At 42.7% G+C, this 20,289-nt stretch overlaps 1 protein-coding gene across 2 annotated transcripts; it reads right to left on the bottom strand.

Annotated features, from left to right (window-relative positions):
- On the bottom strand, nucleotides 1-18,722 carry XIAP (X-linked inhibitor of apoptosis). Of its 2 annotated transcripts, none has more exons than XM_083595771.1 (7): nucleotides 18,519-18,722; nucleotides 12,164-13,080; nucleotides 10,927-11,026; nucleotides 9,987-10,062; nucleotides 5,131-5,164; nucleotides 4,086-4,286; nucleotides 1-2,149 (listed from the first exon to the last, which is right to left on the bottom strand). In XM_083595771.1, exons 2-7 carry the CDS (start codon nucleotides 13,044-13,046, stop codon nucleotides 1,956-1,958), a joined length of 1,488 nt encoding a protein of 495 aa, XP_083451897.1. In that variant the 5' UTR covers nucleotides 13,047-13,080; nucleotides 18,519-18,722; the 3' UTR covers nucleotides 1-1,955. The 2 variants fall into 2 exon arrangements, with proteins under 2 accessions (XP_083451897.1, XP_083451898.1); XM_083595772.1 differs by having other exon boundaries at nucleotides 18,241-18,528.
- Nucleotides 18,723-20,289: the final 1,567 nt, after the last annotated feature.

Below are 20,289 nucleotides of genomic sequence, written 5' to 3'. Positions count from 1 at the left end.
TAATATAAAATCACTTTATTAAAAATCGTCAGAGTTGAACTGCAAAATAGTACTAAGATTATATTACATGATTATACTACTTTAAAAAAAATATATCACCTGTCAAGACATTGGCATATATTTGCTCCACTCAATCCAGATGGTGGTGAACCATTATTTTATAGTTATAGATCAACAATATTTACAATCAAAACTCATTATACAGTTAGATTCCAAACCTATTTGTTTGCATAAGTGTGTTTCAATATTGTCCACAAAATATACATAGTTTAAACCTGCTATCAATTGTAATAAAATTAAAAAAATATATTTTAAAATAAAGTGAAAGAAGTGGAGAGGGTGAATAAATGCTGTGGATATCCCTTTTGGATACAGATCATATTCTCATTATGATGCAAACACAAATGGATAAGAATGAAAGCTACAAAGATATAACCATCAGGATGGATAAATTACCAATGAAGGGTATAATTTAACTAGCAGTGCCGCTGCACAGTATTAATTAATGTTGATAGGCTGTGTGCTCTTACACAAACTACAATGAACAACAGCATTAGGTTGACTGAGCTTAACCAATGTGAATCATATTCAAAACATGTGACTTGTAGATAACTCTAAAGTAAGTGGGAAATCAAATGTTATACAAAAGCCTATTTGATTACTGCACATCTTGGAGGTATTTATCCTTTGGATTGTTTTCAGATCAACTAGCAAATACATTTAAAGCCTGTTCCACAATGCAGTTCCACAGAGCAGCAGGGCATGGTGCCCTACAGCTACTACAAAAACTTGCTGCCAGCCCTGGGGCTCAGAGACTTATCTGTGCCACCATGCTGCTCCTTCTAGCAACTTAAGGGAATGGTCCTAACAGTGTTTTAAATCAAGCCCAAATATTGCAATCCTATGCTCTTTTGTAACTCCCAATAAAGTCAACAGCATTTCCAAATATAGAACTTAGGTAGAACTGCAGCTGTAATGTTGCAGTTTAATGTAAAAAGCCCAAATCATATAGATTTACGCATGTAAGGTGTCACACATAAATATAGATCTACAGAATGGCAAAATTCAACAAATCCATTTGCAAAGTTAACAAGAATGAGACACTAGTAACAAATATAATAAGTGAGCTGGTGGAAGGGGAAACATAACCACCTGACATTTAACACTAGTAGATGTAAATATTTTGAAATACAAATTGTACAAAATAGGATTAATTTTCTACTATTTCCTTCAAATCACTGGAATAAGCCTTCTGACATATAGGTGAGGTTCCCCATCAGCAATTCAACTCTCAACTGGAGACTAAAGAGTCATTAGAGTTAAAAACACCAACAAAAAGCTATTGTTCTGAAACTCCCCAAACATCCTAGAAGGTCTAGACATAAAGCAACAACATAAATTATTTATGTACATGCATTATGAAAACTGAATGTTGTAGAGATATAATGTGCTTTCCATTTCTATGACAAAGACACATGAAGTGCAATCAACTTGCCACTGCATCCTAATCGTTATAAAATAATGTCGATCTACTGATTCTCTCTGCCCTGGTGTGAAACATTCTTCAAACACTTTGCCATTCATGGGACAAAACTTTGGCTAGACCTCAGGGCAACTCTAACCTAGTTCTTACTGAGGAAGTAAGCTTCTGCTTGAGCTGTATCCCTTCAGACTGCAGGTGGTGGTGGGTGACATAACTAAATATTGCCCTATATACCATCTCAGGACAGCTTTCTGATGCCTCTACATACATTGTGGCTCTCGGGGTCAGGACATCAGGACTAAAGTGAGTCAAAGTACACACAATTTAGCAGCTACATAATTCATAGAGTAAATCAGTGCATTCAATTTAAGCTTAATTTTCTTTAAAACCATTTACATATTAACACTGCATATGCAGTCAATCTATATCTGTAATGGTAGGAGTTTTCCAGTTGCATAGTATGATGGTTTTATTAATACATATATACCTTCTGCCTTTTTGTAATAACTGTGCAACACAAAGGACATTTGTCAACCGCATCAGCACAGTCCTTACAAGCAACAAGATGTCCACAAGGAATGAGGACTACTGAGATAGTTTTATCCATACAGATTTTGCAAAGCTTTTCTTCCTGCAAACTTCTTAATTTCTCTTCAGCACTGAGATCTAAGAAGGAAACAGAAAGTTACAAAAATTTCTTGAAATGTTTTCCCTCCTTAAACAAATATGACAACTATTGATAAAAAAAGAGACAGCTGACAACTTAAATTAAGCTGATGTGGCATATTGGCCAAGAGTGCAAGTTGTGAACCTTTAAATAGCTGCAACTGTCCTCATTTACCAGGTTTTCTAGCCTCTGTCCCTAGTATACTGCCTTTCATATTTTTGTTTATTGGGATGCCTTTTAAAATTCCATTGGAATTTTACTAGAGTAGTCATCCTCAGTTTAAGTTTCGAACTGCTGACAATAAACTGTCCCTAAATCACTTTTTCTCACTTCTTTAACAAAAAGAACAGAGAGCCAGTTAGTCTTTAGATCAGTGGAGGACAGACTCCTGTATCAAAGGGAAAATAACATAGCACCAGGTCAACTGTTTTTTGACCAACCTTTCAGCAAACAATAATTTTGTGTTTTGTAGCTACAGTCCATTTGAGAGCTTTTTTCCTTGCCTATTTCCTTGTTCTTTTCACTGAGATAGCTAATTTACAGCACAATCTTATCATGTCTATTCAGAAGGAACTCCAATTGAATTCAGTGGAGCTTAAAAGGTAAAGGTAAAGGTGACCCCTGACCATTAGGTCCAATCGTGGCCGACTCTGGGGTTGCGGCGCTCATCTCGCTTTATTGGCCGAGGGAGCCAGCGTACAGCTTCCGGGTCATGTGGCCAGCATGACTAAGCTGCTTCTGGCAAACCAGAGCAGCGCACGGAAACGCCGTTTACCTTCCCGCCGGAGCGGTACCTATTTATCTACTTGCACTTTGACGTGCTTTCGAACTGCTAGGTTGGCAGGAGCAGGGACTGAGCAACGGGAGCTCACCCCGTTGCAGGGATTCGAACCGCCGACATTCTGATCGGCAAGTCCTAGGCTCTGTGGTTTAACCCATAGCACCACCCACGTCCCTCAGTGGGGCTTACTCCCAGGTAAATGGGATTAGGATTGCAGCCTTAGCTATTGTTTGATTCTATGTTTAGAAATCAACTTGAAAATTATCTGGAAGACTGGGTGAAAGGTACATTAAATAAACAAAGCAACAACTAATTTACCCCCACATTATGAGGATAAAACTACCAGCCTAACTCTTTGGAGACTATGCAAAGTAATTTGGCATACAAAATGTTTTGTACACCTGCCAATTTATGTTTTTTTTAAAATAAATAAATTTTGTTTTAAACTATAAAGCAAAAGCGGTAACAATATTTGCTTATCATCATGTTTGTAGAAACAAAGGAAAATTATCCAAAGATTACCAAAAAGGGGAATTATTTAACCGATCACCAATTTGTATGCCATCTTTCCATAGTCAAACCATACTAACGTGGCTTACAACAGCAAAAAATAAACAACAGAAATGTATAATCCTCTAACAGTTACATATTATACATACATCAAACAACAATGAACTGACGAAAACATCTTGATAAATATACAATAAAACCAAGCAATCCTCAAGTAATACACAAGGTCTAACAATAAAAAATCCAAATGCATAATAGCAGCAAAATTAATGCATCTCTAAAATTAAATCTTGACCCCCCCAACAAACTTCTAAACAACATACTGAGCATCTGGGTCTTCCTAGACCAACATCAGAAGGAATGTTAAATGGAATAGCAGGACAAGTATTTTAAAAATGATAAATCAGTGAACACCAAGAGCATACCAAAAAAGAGATAGGAAACAGCTGTCAAAGCAGTCAGTCAATGGAGTAATGTGTAATAAAATGTTGGAAGGGTGCTGCTGCCCAAAATTCTGGTCACCGAAACCCCACTACATGTATCCATGAGCAAACACTCTGCCCTCAAGCAAAAATATATCCCATCCAGAGCAACTTTTCTTGTTCTCAACTCCCATATATGCTTTGGACATATACTGAGCTCACCTTTTTGCAAGGTGCTTTCCCAGGATGCACTAGGGTTATTATCTCTTTGGGCACTGATTAAGTCAGTGACCAATGTCTCAATAGATCTGTAGCCCTCTGCAGACAGATGGCATTTCCTTTCCACAGTGCTCCTAATTTCATCCAGGCTGAAACCCATGTGCATTGCATTCTGTACCAGCTGGTTCTGTAAAAGTTCCTCATCTGCAAAACCAGGAGATGAAAATATAATCAAAGCAAGGAAATTAACTGAGATAAAAATACAGCAGGTGTCCTGATATACTGAATTACTTTTAAAATACTTAATGGAAAACATAGTTTACAATACAACTTATCATTGTTCAGATACATGTAAGATTAAAACCGGAATGATAAAGTTTCCTGAAGTGCAGGTAGAGCTCCTAGAGTGCCCTAATGGCTGAGCTCTAGTCCTGTGGCATGACACTTAGTTGACATGAGTCAGGCTGGCCCAAGAACTACACGATCTATGCTTTTTGTTATGTGAGGACACTCAGGTCCAAATCATTTGTTGGAAAGACTTTTCAAGTTCAGGTGAGGCTATCTGCTAAATTTTCCTTCTGCTAGGTGCACATCACATCCCAATTTCGTTCATCTTTTCAGACTCAAATTCTGAGGCTGCTCTATGCCATTTTTCCCAGATGCATTATTCCCAGGAACTCACACAGGAGCTGGCTCCTCTCTATTATCTTCTGCTTAAACTTTAGCAAGACTCATTCATTGCCTTTACCTGCCCTCCCTCTTCCCCAAGTGCTCCTTGCTGCAAACTGTATTTCAGATTTCCTTTGGGACTAGAAAAGACTCCACTGCAGGAATGTAAAGTCTCTCTTTGAGGAGGAGAATCTTTCTATGCTCCAACCAGATTTTTATGGTAATGTTGATTGTGGTTTTGCCATCTCCCTTACAAATCCAAGGAGAGGAAGAGAACAAACAAATACAGGAAGTTTAGTTTACTGAAGACCTGGTGACCGTTGTTAGGCTTACTGAGTTGCAAACTGAGCAGGACAGTTACAAACAATTGTATCCATACCTGTAAAATGTGAAAACTTCTCTGCTTCCTCTATCTAAACAGAAACACTGATATTAGAATGGATGTAATGAACTGTGAGCAGAATAGAAAACAACTGCTGGTGTTGTTCTGTAAAATCTTGTGCTAGAGCAGTTTATTACTATTATTATTATTTATTAAATTTCTGTACCACCCTTCATCCAAAGATCACATGTTGGTTTACAATTCAAAAACACAAAAATACAAACCACAGTTACAAACACAATACCGCCCCCCCACATTTACTTGCTACATTTAAATCAACCTTACCGCCAAAGCACTCAACATTTTAAAATAATGGCTTACAATCTAAGAGATGTGGTACGAAAGAAAGAGAAATACGCAAATTCAAGTACCAACTACATCTATTGTTAGGCAAGGAAGTCACACAGTGATCAGGAGGAATGGCTATTACAGGACTCAGTACTGAGAGTGAAATCACCTCTTCCCTCTGAGAAGTTACTGTGTTTGGGAATGGTTCAGGGAGGGGCCAAATGGTAGTTAGTTTTTTTTATAAAAAAAACACAGTGGAGAAGGGTAGATTGCACCATTGGTGGATTTAAATAATAATAATAATAATAATAATAATAATAATAATAATAATAATAATAATATTTATTTATACCCTGCCCTCCCCAGCCAAGACCGGGCTCAGGGCGGCTAACAATCAATAATAAAAACGAGTTGAATGAATACAACTTAAAAACAAAATTAAAATACAACATTAAAACATTAAAACAATTAAAATGCAGCCTCATCACAGGAGGAAAAAGGAAAAAGAAAGAGGGGGGGGGGAATCAAATTGACTCCAAGCAAAGGTGGAACAACTCTGTCTTACAGGCCCTGTGGAAAGAAATCAGATCCTGCAGGGCCCTGGTCTCATGAGGCAGAGCGTTCCACCAGGCCAGAGTTGAAAAAGCCCTGGCTCTGGATGAGGCTAATCTAACTTCCTTAGGGCCCGGGACCTCTAGAGTGTTGCTATTTATGGACCTTAAGGTCCTCCGTGGGGCATGTCGGGAGAGGCGGTCCCGTAGGTACGAGGGTCCTAGGCCGTGAAGGGCTTTAAAGGTCAAAACCAGCACCTTAAATCTGACTCTGTACTCCACCAGGAGCCAGTGCAGCTGGAAAAGCACTGGGTGAATATGCTCCCATGGCAGAGACCCCGTGAGGAGCCTCGCTGCAGCATTCTGCACCCGCTGTAGTTTCTGGGACAGCTTCAAGGGCAGCCCCGCATAGAGGAAATTACAGTAGTCAAGTCTGGAGGTGACCGTTGCATGGATCACAATGGCCAGGTCGGGGCGGGAAAGGTAAGGGACCAACTGCTTGATGCGGCGAAGGTGGAAAAATGTCGCCTTGGCTGTTGCTGTAACCTGCGCCTCCATGGAAAGGGTGGTGTCAAGGATTACACCCAAACTCTTAACGGAAGGCAATGGCACTTCCCACAAGAGAAGGGAGTTGGTCCCTCATCCCCATACCATCCTGACCCAACCAGAGGACCTCTGCCTTCAAAGGATTTAGTTTCAATCGGCTCCCACGAAACCATCCAGCCACAGCTTCCAAGCATCTGGTCAGTGTGTTCGGGGCTGAGTCAGTGTGGCCATCCATCAGCAGATAAAGCTGAGTGTCATCAGTATATTGGTGACAACCCAGCCCAAATCTGGGCAAGGGGGCGCATAAAGATGTTAAAAAGCATTGGGGAGAGGATTGCGCCCTGTGGCACTCCACACACCAAGGAGTGGTGCGACGACATCTCCCTCCCTAGCGCCACCCTCTGTCCCTGTCCAGAAATAAAAGAGCACAGCCATTTACGGGCTATGCCCTGTATCCCCACGTCTGCGAGGTGGTGGTCCAGAAGATCATGATCGACCATGTCAAAGGCTGCTGATAAATCTAAAAGGATCAGCAGTCCCAACCCGCCTCGATCCAGTTGTCTACGGAGATAATCTGTTAGGGCAACCAGAGCCGTCTTGGTCCCGAAACCAGGACGGAACCCGGACTGAAATGGATCTAAAGCCGATGTTTCCTCCAGAAACCTACCAAGCTGTTCAGCAACCGCTCTCTCTATTACCTTACCCAGATATGGAAGATTTGAAACTGGGCGGTAATTGGATAGGTCTAAAGGATCTAGTGAAGTTTCCATAAGAGTGGACACACCACTGCTTCCTTCAGCTCCCCTGGGAATGTCCCCGTGCCAAGGAACAAATTGATAATTTCAACCAGGGGGGTCCACGCGACATCTGGGCATGCCCTAATCAGCCAAGACGGGCACGGATCAAGGAGGCAGGTGGTGGGCCTACCAACTTGGAGGAATCTATCCACATCTGCAGGGAGTATCCGATCGAAATGGTCCAACACTGGACCCGAAGACAATCGAGGGACCTCCAGTTCTGTCACTGTATCTAAATTGGCAGGGAGGTCACGGAGGAACAGCAGGACTTTCTCCGCAAAAAAGCTCGTGAATGCCTCACAGCTGTGGGTCGAATTTGTGCTTAAATTTGGCTGTCCTCCTAAGGACATTATCGACCTAATTATTCTAAAAAGTTGTCCCGGGCGAGAGCTAGCGGATGCAATGGAAGCTGCGAAGTAAGATTTCTTAGCAGCTTTCATAGCCATCTCATAGGCTTTCCTAAGCATCCTATAAGATGTTCTTGAAGCTCCGTCACGAGTCCGTCGCCATACTCGCTCTAGCTGTCTGAGATCCTGCTTCATTTTCCAAAGCTCCTTAGTAAACCAAGGGGCCCGGTTTCGGCGGGATCGCAGAGGGTGCTTAGGCGCGATCTCATCAATGGCCGCCAAGAGCCAGTTATTCCAGTCCTCGACAAGGTCATCTAATGAGTTGCCAGGAGGAGCAGGGTCCCGCAAGGCCTGATGGAATCTATCAGGATCCATCAGCCTTCGCGGGTGAGCCCAAATAGGCTCACCACCCGAGCAGAGGAGGAGCAGGAAGTCAATCTTGGCTTTCAGAGCGTAGTGATCAGACCATGGCACTTCCACAGGGGGAGCATGATCACATCTATGCCAGGACCAAAGATCAGATCCAACGTGTGGCCTGCTTGGTGAGTGGGGCCTAAAACTAACTGGGAGAGCCCTAGTGTTGCCAAGGAAGTCACTAGGTCCAGAGCCTGTGAGGATGGGGCGGCATCGGCATGGAACGTTGAAGTCTCCCAAAACCAGTAAGCTTGGGAACTCCAAGGCCCAACCTGCCACCACCTCCAGCAGGTGTGACAGGGTGACTGCCAGTGTGCTGGGTGGTCGGTACACCAGCCAGACAGCCAAGCTGTCCTTGGTGCCCCATACGAGACCAACACATTCAATGCCGGAGATCGCCGGTGCTGGCAGAGCTCTGAAAGAGCAATACTCCCGGATTAACAACGCTACTCCTCCCCCCGACCCACAGTCCGCGATTGATGGAGGACAGAGAAACCTGGGGGTTTCTCTTTCTTACCTTTGGTAAGGCAGTGTGAGGGTTGGGAAGGACACCAAATATTGGACTTCCACAGGGCACCATAGTACCCAAGTCTGCCACTGGTTGCACAGGCAAAATATATTTTGCCTGTGGAACATTCTAAGCTCACATCAACACAATACATTTAAAGCACACTTAATTGGGATGGCTTCCCCCAAAGAATGCTGGAAAGTGTAGTTTGTTAAGAGTGCTGGAAATTGCAGTTCCCAGGACACCTTTGGGAGAAGTGATGTACTTTAAATGTATGGCGTGGATGTGATCCAAAGCAAGGTGTGATCAGGAGATAATTTCTGCATGTAGAAGGGCGCACTTGTATTCAACCCAAGGGGGTAGAGGTACATGAAATAGATTATTGGTTGTGTTCTACTCAGGGAATACCTACTGAAATTAATGGACCTATGCTAGTCATGTCCATTAATTTCAGTGGGTCTACTCAAAGTCTGACTATATTGGATACAGCCCCATTTGTCAATCTGTAAATTGTAATCTTCAGGCTGAAGGAATGACCAGTGCTATTTTTAATAATTTTGTACATTCATGGATAATCATAGTCTAGCAATATTACATTGAAGCCCTAAAAACAATAATTTTAAAGTAGTATTGCAATTTATACAAGCCCCTTTTTTTTATTTGAGCAAGTAAATTACTCTGCTGAGAACAGCATGTATTCTGGACCAATAGTTCTAAATGGAGTCTTATGCTCATTTAATATCCATGTTTTCCCCATCATCATCATCTTGCTTCCACTGCCACTGCCTGACAGGAACCACCACCAGAAGCAGCAACAACAGCAGCAACAGAAGCAGCAGCTGAGCAAGACTAAGGACATGGAGGTGGAAGTTGGAGGTGTTGTCAGTTCCTAAAGACTCCAGTCTCCACTTTGCCTCATTCCCAAATGAAGCACAAACCCTGGGTAAGCACCTGGAACCCCTGGAATCTCACACTGAAACAGTATTTTTAATTTTTACATTTTTATAGGGATGGTTTTTTCTTTTCATTTCATTTATCTATGTGGATTTTTGTTTATTTGTTTTTCTGGTGGCAAATCACTTTCAGTTGTTTTTGGCAAAGGAAACCAACAAATAAATAATACTAATAATACTAACAATACTAATAATAAATTAAGTAACTTGAACTCAGCATATAGTAATTAACCTTTACAACAACATATGGAAGCACCATCTGTTCAAACATAGGCAGCTGGAGAAAGATGGCAAGATAGTAACCAAAGCCCTTTTATTCATTTGACTGGTTCAGTGAATTTATAGTTCAAAATTACATTTATCTTAAAACAGATTTTCAATGGAGGTATCCAGAAAGCATGGTTCCTGGGGGCAGGAGGGTGGGGAGAGTGGAGAAGACACACACTTACTGTAGAATCCTGTTGTGGTGTTAAATGAATGTTATTCACAAAGTCTTGCCCCTTTTCTTCTATCAGGTATTTGCACCTAGATGGAAAATATTTGAACTAAATAAAATTGATATCACCTAAAACAGTCACATGGAAGAATGCACTTATAGTGAATCTGGAAGAACACAGTAGCCTATGAAAAAAGGTTCTTAATATGTTATGGAAGTGGAAGTTGACATAATTCCTTAAAATGTACACTGATCAGATTACCTGGAAGTTAAAAACCAAATTACTGCTTTAAATCATTGACAGGTGCAGTGAGTGACTGATTTGGAAACAACAAACAAACAAGCTCCCGCCCTGCCATGTTATAGTCCATCTATTAATTTGCTTGCTAACAGTACAGCTCTCTTCTCACCCTTTCCTCAGAAAGAAGAGGCTTTGGGCGAATCAATCACAGATCCTATTTACCAACATAAGCAGTGAGGTCTCTGTTGGTCTGTTTCCATTCCATCATAGGGAGAGGGACAGTGCAGAGAGCTATCACCAAAACTTGCCCAGGATTCAGAAGCCCTAGAGATCCAATTTCTTCCAACTGCATCTCCCACATAACTTTGCCTCCGAGCTGACAGACAGAACAACTCTTTCTGAGATGGCCGCGCTTTCCTACCAGGCTGCTGTCTGGAATGTCTCCACACCCCTCCCAAAAATAAAATGTTAAGGGAAATATTAAAGAATAGATTAGTGAGAAGCTTGCAAAGGAGGTCACAGAGCAGCTGGTTTAAATTCCAACATCACAGACCACTTTACAAATAGGTAATCTACATTTGCAGTCTCCTGAAAATGGAATGGAACCACGTGAAGAGTACTTATTAACATAAGTATACAATGTACAGTATGTATATATAGACACTAGCACAGATAACAGATAATACACATAGGGAGAAATGAAGTGCCTCACCCAGGAAACCATTTTGCATGCTGCTCCCAAGGATCTTCATCTGTCTTCCACTCCTGTAATCCACCACCACAGTGAAAGCATGCAACGTTATCACCATTACCTGTGGAGAAGTAGGAATATATTCATGTATAAGCTCTTAATAAAATCTGCCTCTGCAAATATTTCTTTGAATGGAATGAAAACTTATTATGCCATGTGCCAGGTGAGCAGTCCTGGAGAAAATGATCCAAAATGGGGGCAAGTTTTGCCCTAATTAAATCAACTGTTTTGAGGCCTTTTCACCTTCACCTTCCACATTAATCTGTCTAGCATGCTTGCGCTGCAGACTCTGGAGTGTCTGGGGTGCACATTCAGTTTACATGGGGTGCTGCTGATCATGCCTCTCAACTGCCTCAGATGAACAAGTGTGTGTCCCAAGACACATATGCACCCATTGCAGCAGGTAAGTTGAGGTAGACAAGCTGTATTTTAAAATGAAACTTATCTATCATTCTTTATCTTTTCTCTTAGAACCCCCTATTTTATTTTCAAGTGGCTAGGAAACACTTTTCTCCTCTACACAAGGCTGAATTTATACAAATTAACATACAGATATTCACATTTTTCTGGGGTGGAACCAAAGTTCAGCACAAATGAACTGTGCATCATCGAAAACCAGCATGTCCATATTTATGTCCTACCACATCATTTAAGGTAGCCTATTAAACTCTCCTATGCAGCGTAAGACTTTTACATTCAAATTGACTTTTGGTTTCTAAGAACAGGCCAACTGTAAATTTCTGTCATTAACATATTTTTAACTATCCCAAGTTCTTGGGATGGGGTGAATTTTAAGTAAGTTGGAAGAAAAAGAATCTGCACTAAATCAAATACAGTACATGAAAAGTATATCCTCTCCAATGCAAAGGACATAATAATAATTATGCATTTGAACAAATATTTCATTTGAAGATTATTTAGCACAAAAAACAAAAACAGTGACTCAGTTGTTTGAATTATTTAAAAAGCACCAAATTTAGAATTACACACTAGTGTTAACATGTTAACAAGAGTTAGTCAAACTTGGTGCTCTAAAAAACAGTAAGAGAACTGAAAAAGGCCACTGCTTTTAATTCCATCATTTTGCTAATTTTATTAAGAGCTCATTGAAACCATGTTAGGCACTACTAATCATATAATGTCGTTTTCCCCCTTGAGGGATAGCAATACAAACTTTGAAGCTCTGTATTCAGCTTACCTAGGCTATAAAAGCCTGCTTGGGCAAGTTGCTCCTTGCTAACCAAATACCTCCATGTTGCAAATGTCTTGATTCGGTTCTCGTAATCTGCCATAGATGGAGTTTGGGGAAGGTCAGCATTATGTATGTCACTTCTATCCAGGCTGGTATCACCAGATTGATTTGAAACACTTCCAACATTTCCCACATCGTGGCCGAGGACAAAAAAACACCTAGGGAAGTGGCGTCTGTGCTCTGACCAAGCACGATCAGAAGGTTCCCAGTTTTTCAGTTTTCCTCCACAGCAGAAACATTCAACTTCATCACCGGTGCCAGTGTAATAGAGTCCAGCATGGGCCAGCTCTTTCGGAGTGATAAGAGTATGGGAGGGCCAGTTGTGAAAAGATCTCAGCCTGGCTTCTTCACTACACATGGCAGGATTTCTGGGGTACAGAGAACCAGAGAGATCTACCACTTGCCCACTTCTCAAAAGATAATCTGCATAGAGATCAGAGGATGGATCAAGAGGGGTCTGGGGAGAGTCAGCTGCAAGGCTGATTTCAGCTCTGTGTGAACAGTTTGGGAAAACAGAATGCGTATCATTCTTCAGAATCTTAATGGCATTAATAAACTTGCAGTTTGGAGAAACAGTTCTATGTCTTCCAACTGCCGAGTCCCCATTTTGCCATCCTTCAATGGTTGCATGACAACTAAAACACTTTACTTTGTCTCCCTCTCCAGTGTAGAAGAAACCAGCTTGGGCTAGAGTTGAGGAGGAGATAGGACAGTGACTTGGAAAATTGGTAAATGTTTGTAGTCTGGAGCATTCTTTAGCAAGATCTTGGTCAGGATCATCCTCTGGAGTGGCACGAGCTTCACAGTTATCTGGTCCATTACATGTCATCCCTCCTTCAAGAAAAGGGTTTTCAAGCGTTTTCCTAAATAAGAACACATTTAAGTTTAGAATTCTAAAGGTATGAAATTTAATACTTAACTTTTATATGGGTTTTTGAGAGTTCAAAGTGCTTCATATTCAGAGTAGACATGATGACCTCCAGATGTTGGACTCAAACTCCCATTGACACCAGCCACCATCATGGTCAATAGCCAGGGATCATGAGAGTTGTAGTTCAATAACTTCTGGAGGGTATCACACTGGCTACCTCAGATCCAGCTGTAGTCCTTAAAACAAACCTATAAACATCTCCAGTATTACCTTCTATTTTAGAGATTGTAAAGGGGTGGGCTTGCAGCTAAGTATCACTCCTGATGCCCGATCATAGCTGTCAACCTTCCCTTTTTTGGTGGGAAATTCCCTTATTCCAGGGTCATTTCCCGCTGCTATCCCGGATTGTTAGATATCCCATAGACTGTCCCTGGGACAGGTGAGGCAGCTGATCCCTTATTTTTGAGGCTGCTGATCCCTTATTTTCAAATCTGAAAGTTGACAGCTATGTGCCCGATTTGTGTGAGTTGATTCACTTCCCTAAGGACTAACCTGTTTGTTTTATGCAGAATGTAGAAAGGTATGTCTTGTAGATAACAGCATATACCAGGCTCCCTCAACCTTGGCCCTCCACATGTTTTTGGCCTACAACTCCCATGATCCCTAGCTAGCAGGACCAGTGGTCAGGGATGATGGGAACTGTAGTCTCAAAACATCTGGAGGGCCAAAGCTGAGGAAGCCTGGCATATACCAACATAATGTAAGGTGGTGAATGAACCCTTAACGTTCAGTGAGTAGTTGAGACTACAGGCAGTGACTGTTTTAGGTGTGTCTGGTATGTGTGTGACTGCGTGCATCATGCCAGAACTGAACTGAAAATGTCACAAAAAGGGGCAGAATTGGGTCTATGCAGGCTTTTTCAATAGTGTTTCAAATACAGTGGTCTATGAGCAGCCCTGTTAATGAACTATTCGTTTTACGAACCCCACAGAACCGGAAGTAGGTGTTCTGGTTAGCTTTACCTCGGTCTATGAACGGAAGCCGAATGGTGGAAGGGCACCGGCGGTGGGAGGCCTCATTAGGGAAAGCGCGCCTCAGTTTAAGAACGGCTTTGGTTTAAGAATGGACTTCCGTAACGGATTAAGTTCGTAAACCGAGGTACCACTGTATATGTGATTTCACTGAAATGTAACCCCCACGTAAATTGGGGGTTACCTGTACTCAAGTAACTGATGAGATTCCTTGACTGCTAAAAGCCTTTCTCAGAAGTAGAAATATATGTTGTCCCACTCTTGAAGAAATAGAAAACACCAGCAAGTAATCACTTGCTGTTACAGTGTAGGGCTGATCTTCTTCAAGAACTTAACAGTTTCTTAGGTTTATGTGACACTTCTGGTTAAGCCTTAATTCAGATACTATAAATTCAATGTAGGCTCTGACACACCATTCACTGTATTATCTTTAAACAGCTGTTAAATACATTTGTTAAAATGATTTATTTGAATGTTAAATCTGGACCAGCATAATGAAATTTGAATATAAACACTGAGTCTATCACAGCTTCTTTACCTGCAAACCTAATGAGAGGGGATTACCTTAAACTTTTCAAAAGAAAGCATTACTACAGGAAGTCAAATATGAAATGTGTATTTAAAACAGCATAATTAACAAGATAACAAAGTATTGTCATATGTATAGAACATATTTGCAGCTGTTGCTGCTAATGCTGCCAATGGTGGCTCATGGCGACTGGTGGCTGTGGAAGCTCAGGCTTGATGGCCTGGTTCTGCACTTAAGAGACTACCAAGATGGCCTTTGGCCTCTTCAGCAGTCTCAGCTTTTGTAGCTGGAGTTAATCAGGGCCCTTCACTCTCAGGCCAGGTGGAAAAAGCCAAGATGGTTTCCAAATACTTTCCAAATATTCAGCCTGCACCCTTAGTGGGAATGAATCCCAACAACTTTAATGGGACTAATTTTTGAGAGGACTTAATAATTGCTCCTTCTAGCCTTCAGGTAGCTTACCTCAATATTTGTTATCAACATAAATAGGTCTAGCCTGCAAATTTCTAATAAAAATATTTCTAATTCTTCTAAAATGCCATCGGCAGCTGTAGCTTTTGCTAGCATATGCATTGAAATTAGATAGTACAGGTGCTGACTTAATCTGTGGGCACTTTTCTAATTAAAACATTAATTAGCTAATTAAACATGTGGGATCCTAAATAGTTTAACCCAGTGTTTCCTAAATCTGGGTCTCCAGCTGTTTTTTGGACTATCACTCCCATCATCCCTAGTTAGCAAGACCAGTGGTCAGGGATGATGGGAACTGTATTCCAAAAGTACCTGGAGACCCAAGTTTCGGAAACACTGGGTTAACCAGTGAGTAAGTCCTATTAAACACAATTGGACTTCCTTCAGGGTATACATGCATAGGATAGCCCTGTCAATGGTGCCAGCTTAATGGCTTTATTGTTCCAGCTCTTCTAGTTTTATAAGTTGGACACTGCCTTGGGCAACTTGCAGCTGAAAAGCAAATGATAAACTTTACACATAAATAAATAATTTGGTTTACACAAGTAACACAAATATGGCACAAGATTTTTCTGAAATCATTATGTCCACAAAATTTCTGGAAGAAAGAGGAGCAAAGACAAATACACACCTGACCTCTGTTTTAATTTTTTTTAAAAAGCATACCACACATACTTTTTCATTTGCATCTTTCAAATATTGCAGTAATGTGCCATCCACAGGAAAAAATGTTCAAAAATTGTTTACTGATGCATTTTACTTTTCTGCACCTGTGTGTGCATAATTTCTCGGCAAATTAAAAGCTTTGGTCATGGTGGAGAGATTTTAAACAGTATTCTAAACAGAGAGATTTTAAACAGTATTCAAATATTAAAGAAGTTGTTGATGGGCATTACCAGAGACATCCAGTTATTTCCTTCACTCAATATATCAAATTTAACATCGCATGTACCAACAGCAACCTCAATTACTTCAGCTGCTTTATTCACTCTTTCACATGGTTGACAAGATGCCCATCAGTTGCTGGTTGCCACAAGAGTCTAGTATCTTAGGCCTCGATTCAAAATCGCAACCCACCTCTCAATCACATGACATCAATGTGGCATCACCTTATTGACAGGTGGGTTGTCTAGCTCATCTGTCAAAATCCCTTGTGAGGAGTTTCCAACACTTGACCTGACAGCCACTTTTCGGAAGCACATGGCATAGGGCTGGCAAAGTGCTTCTTTCTCTCACCCATGGGGGTGCGGGTAGAGAAGCATCATGTAGGAGTTCCTCTTAACAAAATGCTGCTGGAGCAAGGTGCACTCTCACCATGGAACTGCATCTTGCTCCAAGCAAAGAAACAATTATCAGCTCACTTTAAGCACTGGATTGTTCCTTTTAAATATTATATTTATCCACCCCACAGCAGACCAGACATCATAGATGGGTGTGCCTTGGAGAAAACAGTATTGTAGGCCCAGTCTGGCCCATAGGTCAGGAGTTCCCCACTCCTGGTTAAGAGCTGTGTGAAGAAGTACAGAGATACAGTGGTGCCTCGCAAGATGAAATTAATTCGTTCTGCGAGTTTTTTCGTCTTGCGAATTTTTCGTCTTGCGAAGCACGGAACTGCACCTCTTCAAGCAATGCACCCTGGGTATTAACAGTTTTAAGAAAAAGGAAACAAACTCTCAAGACGTTTTCGTCTTGCGAAGCAAACCCATAGGGAAATTCGTCTTGCGAAGCAACGCTAAAAACGAAAAACTCTTTCGTCTTGCGAGTTTTTCGTCTTATGAGGCATTCGTCTTGCGAGGTACCACTGTACCTCAGTCACTAGAGCATGAGACTCTTAATGACAGGTTCATGTTGGGCAAAAGATTCCAGCATTGCAGGGAGTTGGACTAGATGACCCTTTTGGTCCCTCTACAATTCTGTGTTTCTGTCTGTCCTGAATCTTCTATGATTAAGCTTCATCAGATGACCCAGGTCCTCGTATTATGAGACAAGGAGAAAAATCTTTTTTTGCACCATGCATAATTCTATAACTTCCATTGTGTGCCCTCTTAGTTGCCTTTTCTCCTAAGCTAAAAAGCCCCAAATGTTGTAAACCTGTTCCTACCTGAAGCTAGGCATGCTCCCACTAGCTATCAGCTGATGAGCGGTGGGAGCATGTCATGCTCCAGCATTATCATTCCTGATCACTGGCCATGCTGATTGGGGACGACAAAACATATGGCTGGTCACAGGTTCCCCACCCCTCTTCAAAGGAAAGGAAGTTATTTTTTCCCATGCTTTGACAGATTTGAGTGGTGAAGAAAAAATAGCTAAGCTGCATTTTCCAAACAACTTATTTAAAAACCTGAGCAATTACATTCCAAGTAATCGACATTCCTGTTGTACTATAGGAAGAAAAGGATTTGGGTTGCATTATCAAATGAGAATTCAGCTTCAGGAGTTTGTCATGTGTACAGGTGTGTCCAGCAGCCACACCCAACCATCTTGGTTCCCAGGGGGCACCATTTCTTTGCATACTACAAGGAAGCATCTTGCTTTTATCCTGCACAGCTTTTATTCCACGTGTCAAAACTGAGCAAGCAACCTAAGAAGCAGAAGCCAAAGAAAACACGACATGCATGTGGCAGTGCCACCACCCAGCTACCTGTCTTCTTCAGCATAAGGGAAGCAATTGTGGAATAATAATAATAATAAAAAACCCCAAGATTACTGCAGCTACTCTGCTCTCATAACAGCCTTTTCCAGGAAAGTAGCAGGATGGGGGAGAGGGATGTACTCGAGATAGCACACTCTCCTCCCTCCACATATGCACACACTCAAGTCTCACAGGATAAAGGCTGCAGGAGTGCAAAAGTGAAGTTACACACTCACAGTCCCACAGATCTGTGGGGTAAGGTGGAGAAGCAAGGAGGGAACTGTCCAAATTGGGGGTTGTGTGTGGGACACCCGTGCGCAGGGCCAGTACATGGCATTTTGGCACATGAGGCGAACCACAAAATGTCCCTCCTTCCTGCCAGGCAAGCAGTGATCTGCATGGGGGGTGGGGGGTGGGAAGGTGGGAAGAAAGATCCACATAGGCATCTGCCGCCCCTGTGCATCCCGCTGCCTGAGGCAACCGACTCACCTTGCTTCATGGGGTGGGCCGGCCCTACCCACGCCAATCCTATTGAAAGGGGGCTGAAATCGTGAGAGGGTGGGCCAAATTACTCTCTCTTGAGTCTTCCCAAGGCCACCTCCTCTGCATTTGCTTATTATAGCAAGAGGTGCGGCTTTGGCGGCCCCGCTCCAGAAATTAGGGGTTCGCCACCTTTCCTCGCTTAGCCACTGACCCTAGCCTCGGGCGCTTCACCCCGCCCGTTTCGCCGAGGAAGGCCATGCCTGGCCCCGCAACGCAGGCCTTACCTTTGGACTCGCGAGGCCAAGCGGCTCCTGTGACTCGAGAAACCGTCAGCTGCCTCAGAGAGGGGCGGGGAAAATGGCGGCTGCTCCCCTTCGTCTCCTCAAAAGAGCGGCCGGGCACGGGCGGATGCGCCACCCAGCGGCCTCGGCGAGGAGCCGCGATGCCGGGCGAAGCGCCTCGCGGAAGAGCGGCACCTGGCGGGACTCAGTTGCCAGGGCGGGAAACGTTAGCCGCGGGGAAATGCGGTGGAGGCCACGGGCGGACTACAATTCCCGCCAGTCCCCAAGCGCTGCGTCGCCAGTGATCAGCGGTGATGGGAATTGTAGTCAGGTCCCTATCCCCTGCCTCGGTTGGCGGTGCGCTGCGCTCTTTTGTAACAGACAGCGACTCAAAATCGAGCAGGATGTCATATAGGATCAGCTTGCCTATGTTGGTTTATTGGTGTGTTTGCGGACTGCACTTCCATGAAAAAGGAGAAAAAGGGGAAATGAAGGAGGCACGTCGCCATAAGAAACGGCAATAAAAGAATTATGGCTGCGATCTAAAAATATATATTACCTACGAAAATCTCAACAACTTTCGGGGTGTCCTGGTTTCTGAAATATGACAACCCTACATTAGTAAATGTATGCTCAGGCAGAACTCTTCCCTCCCACGTATCGTGTTTTCCATCACTCAAGGTCACTTAGTGGATTTGTGTGGAGGGACCTTGAGCCCCCGCAGTGTTATGCCCTTGGTTAGTTAAGTATTTTTATTATTTACTTGATTTAGAGGACACACCTGCCCCCAGCCTCCCTGGCTTTGCCCATGTTAAGTGGTAAATGAATGAATGTACATTTTTTTACTTTCAACATTCATATATTTGCCAAAAAACCTTCCAACGTTTTCCCCCCTTTAAGGGAAATTCTCTTATTCTGAATAGGATTCCTCGCAAGAAAAGGGAAAAGTTGACAGCTATGCAACACTGCTGTGGGGCAGTGTGAAGAGACACCTCTCCTTTGGAAGGGGGGGGGGCTGCTCAGAGACTAGGGGCAGCAGCAGCAGCAGCTGCCCAGAGGACTCCCAAGGAGAGAGGAAGCTGAGGGAACACTTCAAGGGAGGGTGTTCAAAAAGGGGTGAGAGGATGCCAGCTCTGCAGGCAAGGGGTGACATAGCTGGGCTCCCCACAGGAGTGCTGCGAAGCAAATGTAGTTGGTCAAGGGAGCCTTGGACCCAGAAGGGTTGAAAACCTCTGCCATAATTGACTGAAAAGGCCCTGTAACAACCACCTGCCAGATCACATTTAGCCAGAGAAAATGTGCTTTAAATGTATGATGTGGATGTGACCTGTGTCTGTACTGGCTACCATGCTTAAGACAGTTGGGTTGTTCTCTGCTTCTGGCAAACATCTTCAAAGGCTCATTAATGTTCCAAATGATAAACTGGTTTGTAATCAACAAATGATTACATTCTGGAGTATGTTTGTTTATATTGTTACAAAAGCCAGGTGTCTGCTCCCTCTCTCTGCCAAGCAGTGGCCAGAGCGCATGGGGTCACAAACATCCCAGGGTCTGTGTGGAGAATAGAAGACATTGGGGGACTCTAGTGTTTTAAGAAATAAGGTTTATTTGTCTATTTACACTCTCAGTCTGCATGAACAGGGTTCAAATTTTATAGCATGACCCAAAGCATTGCAGGCAGCTGTTCCTTCTCCCTCACCAAGATGGATCTCAGCCTTTCTTCCTCTTTCTTCTTCCCAGAAGCCCCTTCCCCTTCCCCAGAGCAGTTCACTGG

Source organism: Podarcis filfolensis (assembly GCF_964270895.1).
Source record: "Podarcis filfolensis genome assembly, chromosome: Z".
NCBI classification, from domain to species: Eukaryota; Metazoa; Chordata; class Lepidosauria; order Squamata; family Lacertidae; genus Podarcis; species Podarcis filfolensis.
Note: the sequence above shows the minus strand (reverse complement) of the source record. Positions and strands in the feature narration are given on the sequence as shown.

What these genes read in the sequence shown, in the direction of transcription:
- XIAP (XM_083595771.1), bottom strand. Translation starts at nt 13,046, where the DNA reads ATGACATGTAATGGACCAGATAACTGTGAAGCTCGTGCCACTCCAGAG. An exon ending in CATGCAAAATGGTTTCCTGG is followed by an intron (nt 10,063 to 10,926) that starts GTGAGGCACTTC and finishes TTTTCCATCTAG; the next exon opens with GTGCAAATACCTGATAGAAG. An exon ending in CACCACAACAGGATTCTACA is followed by an intron (nt 5,165 to 9,986) that starts GTAAGTGTGTGT and finishes GTTTCTGTTTAG; the next exon opens with ATAGAGGAAGCAGAGAAGTT.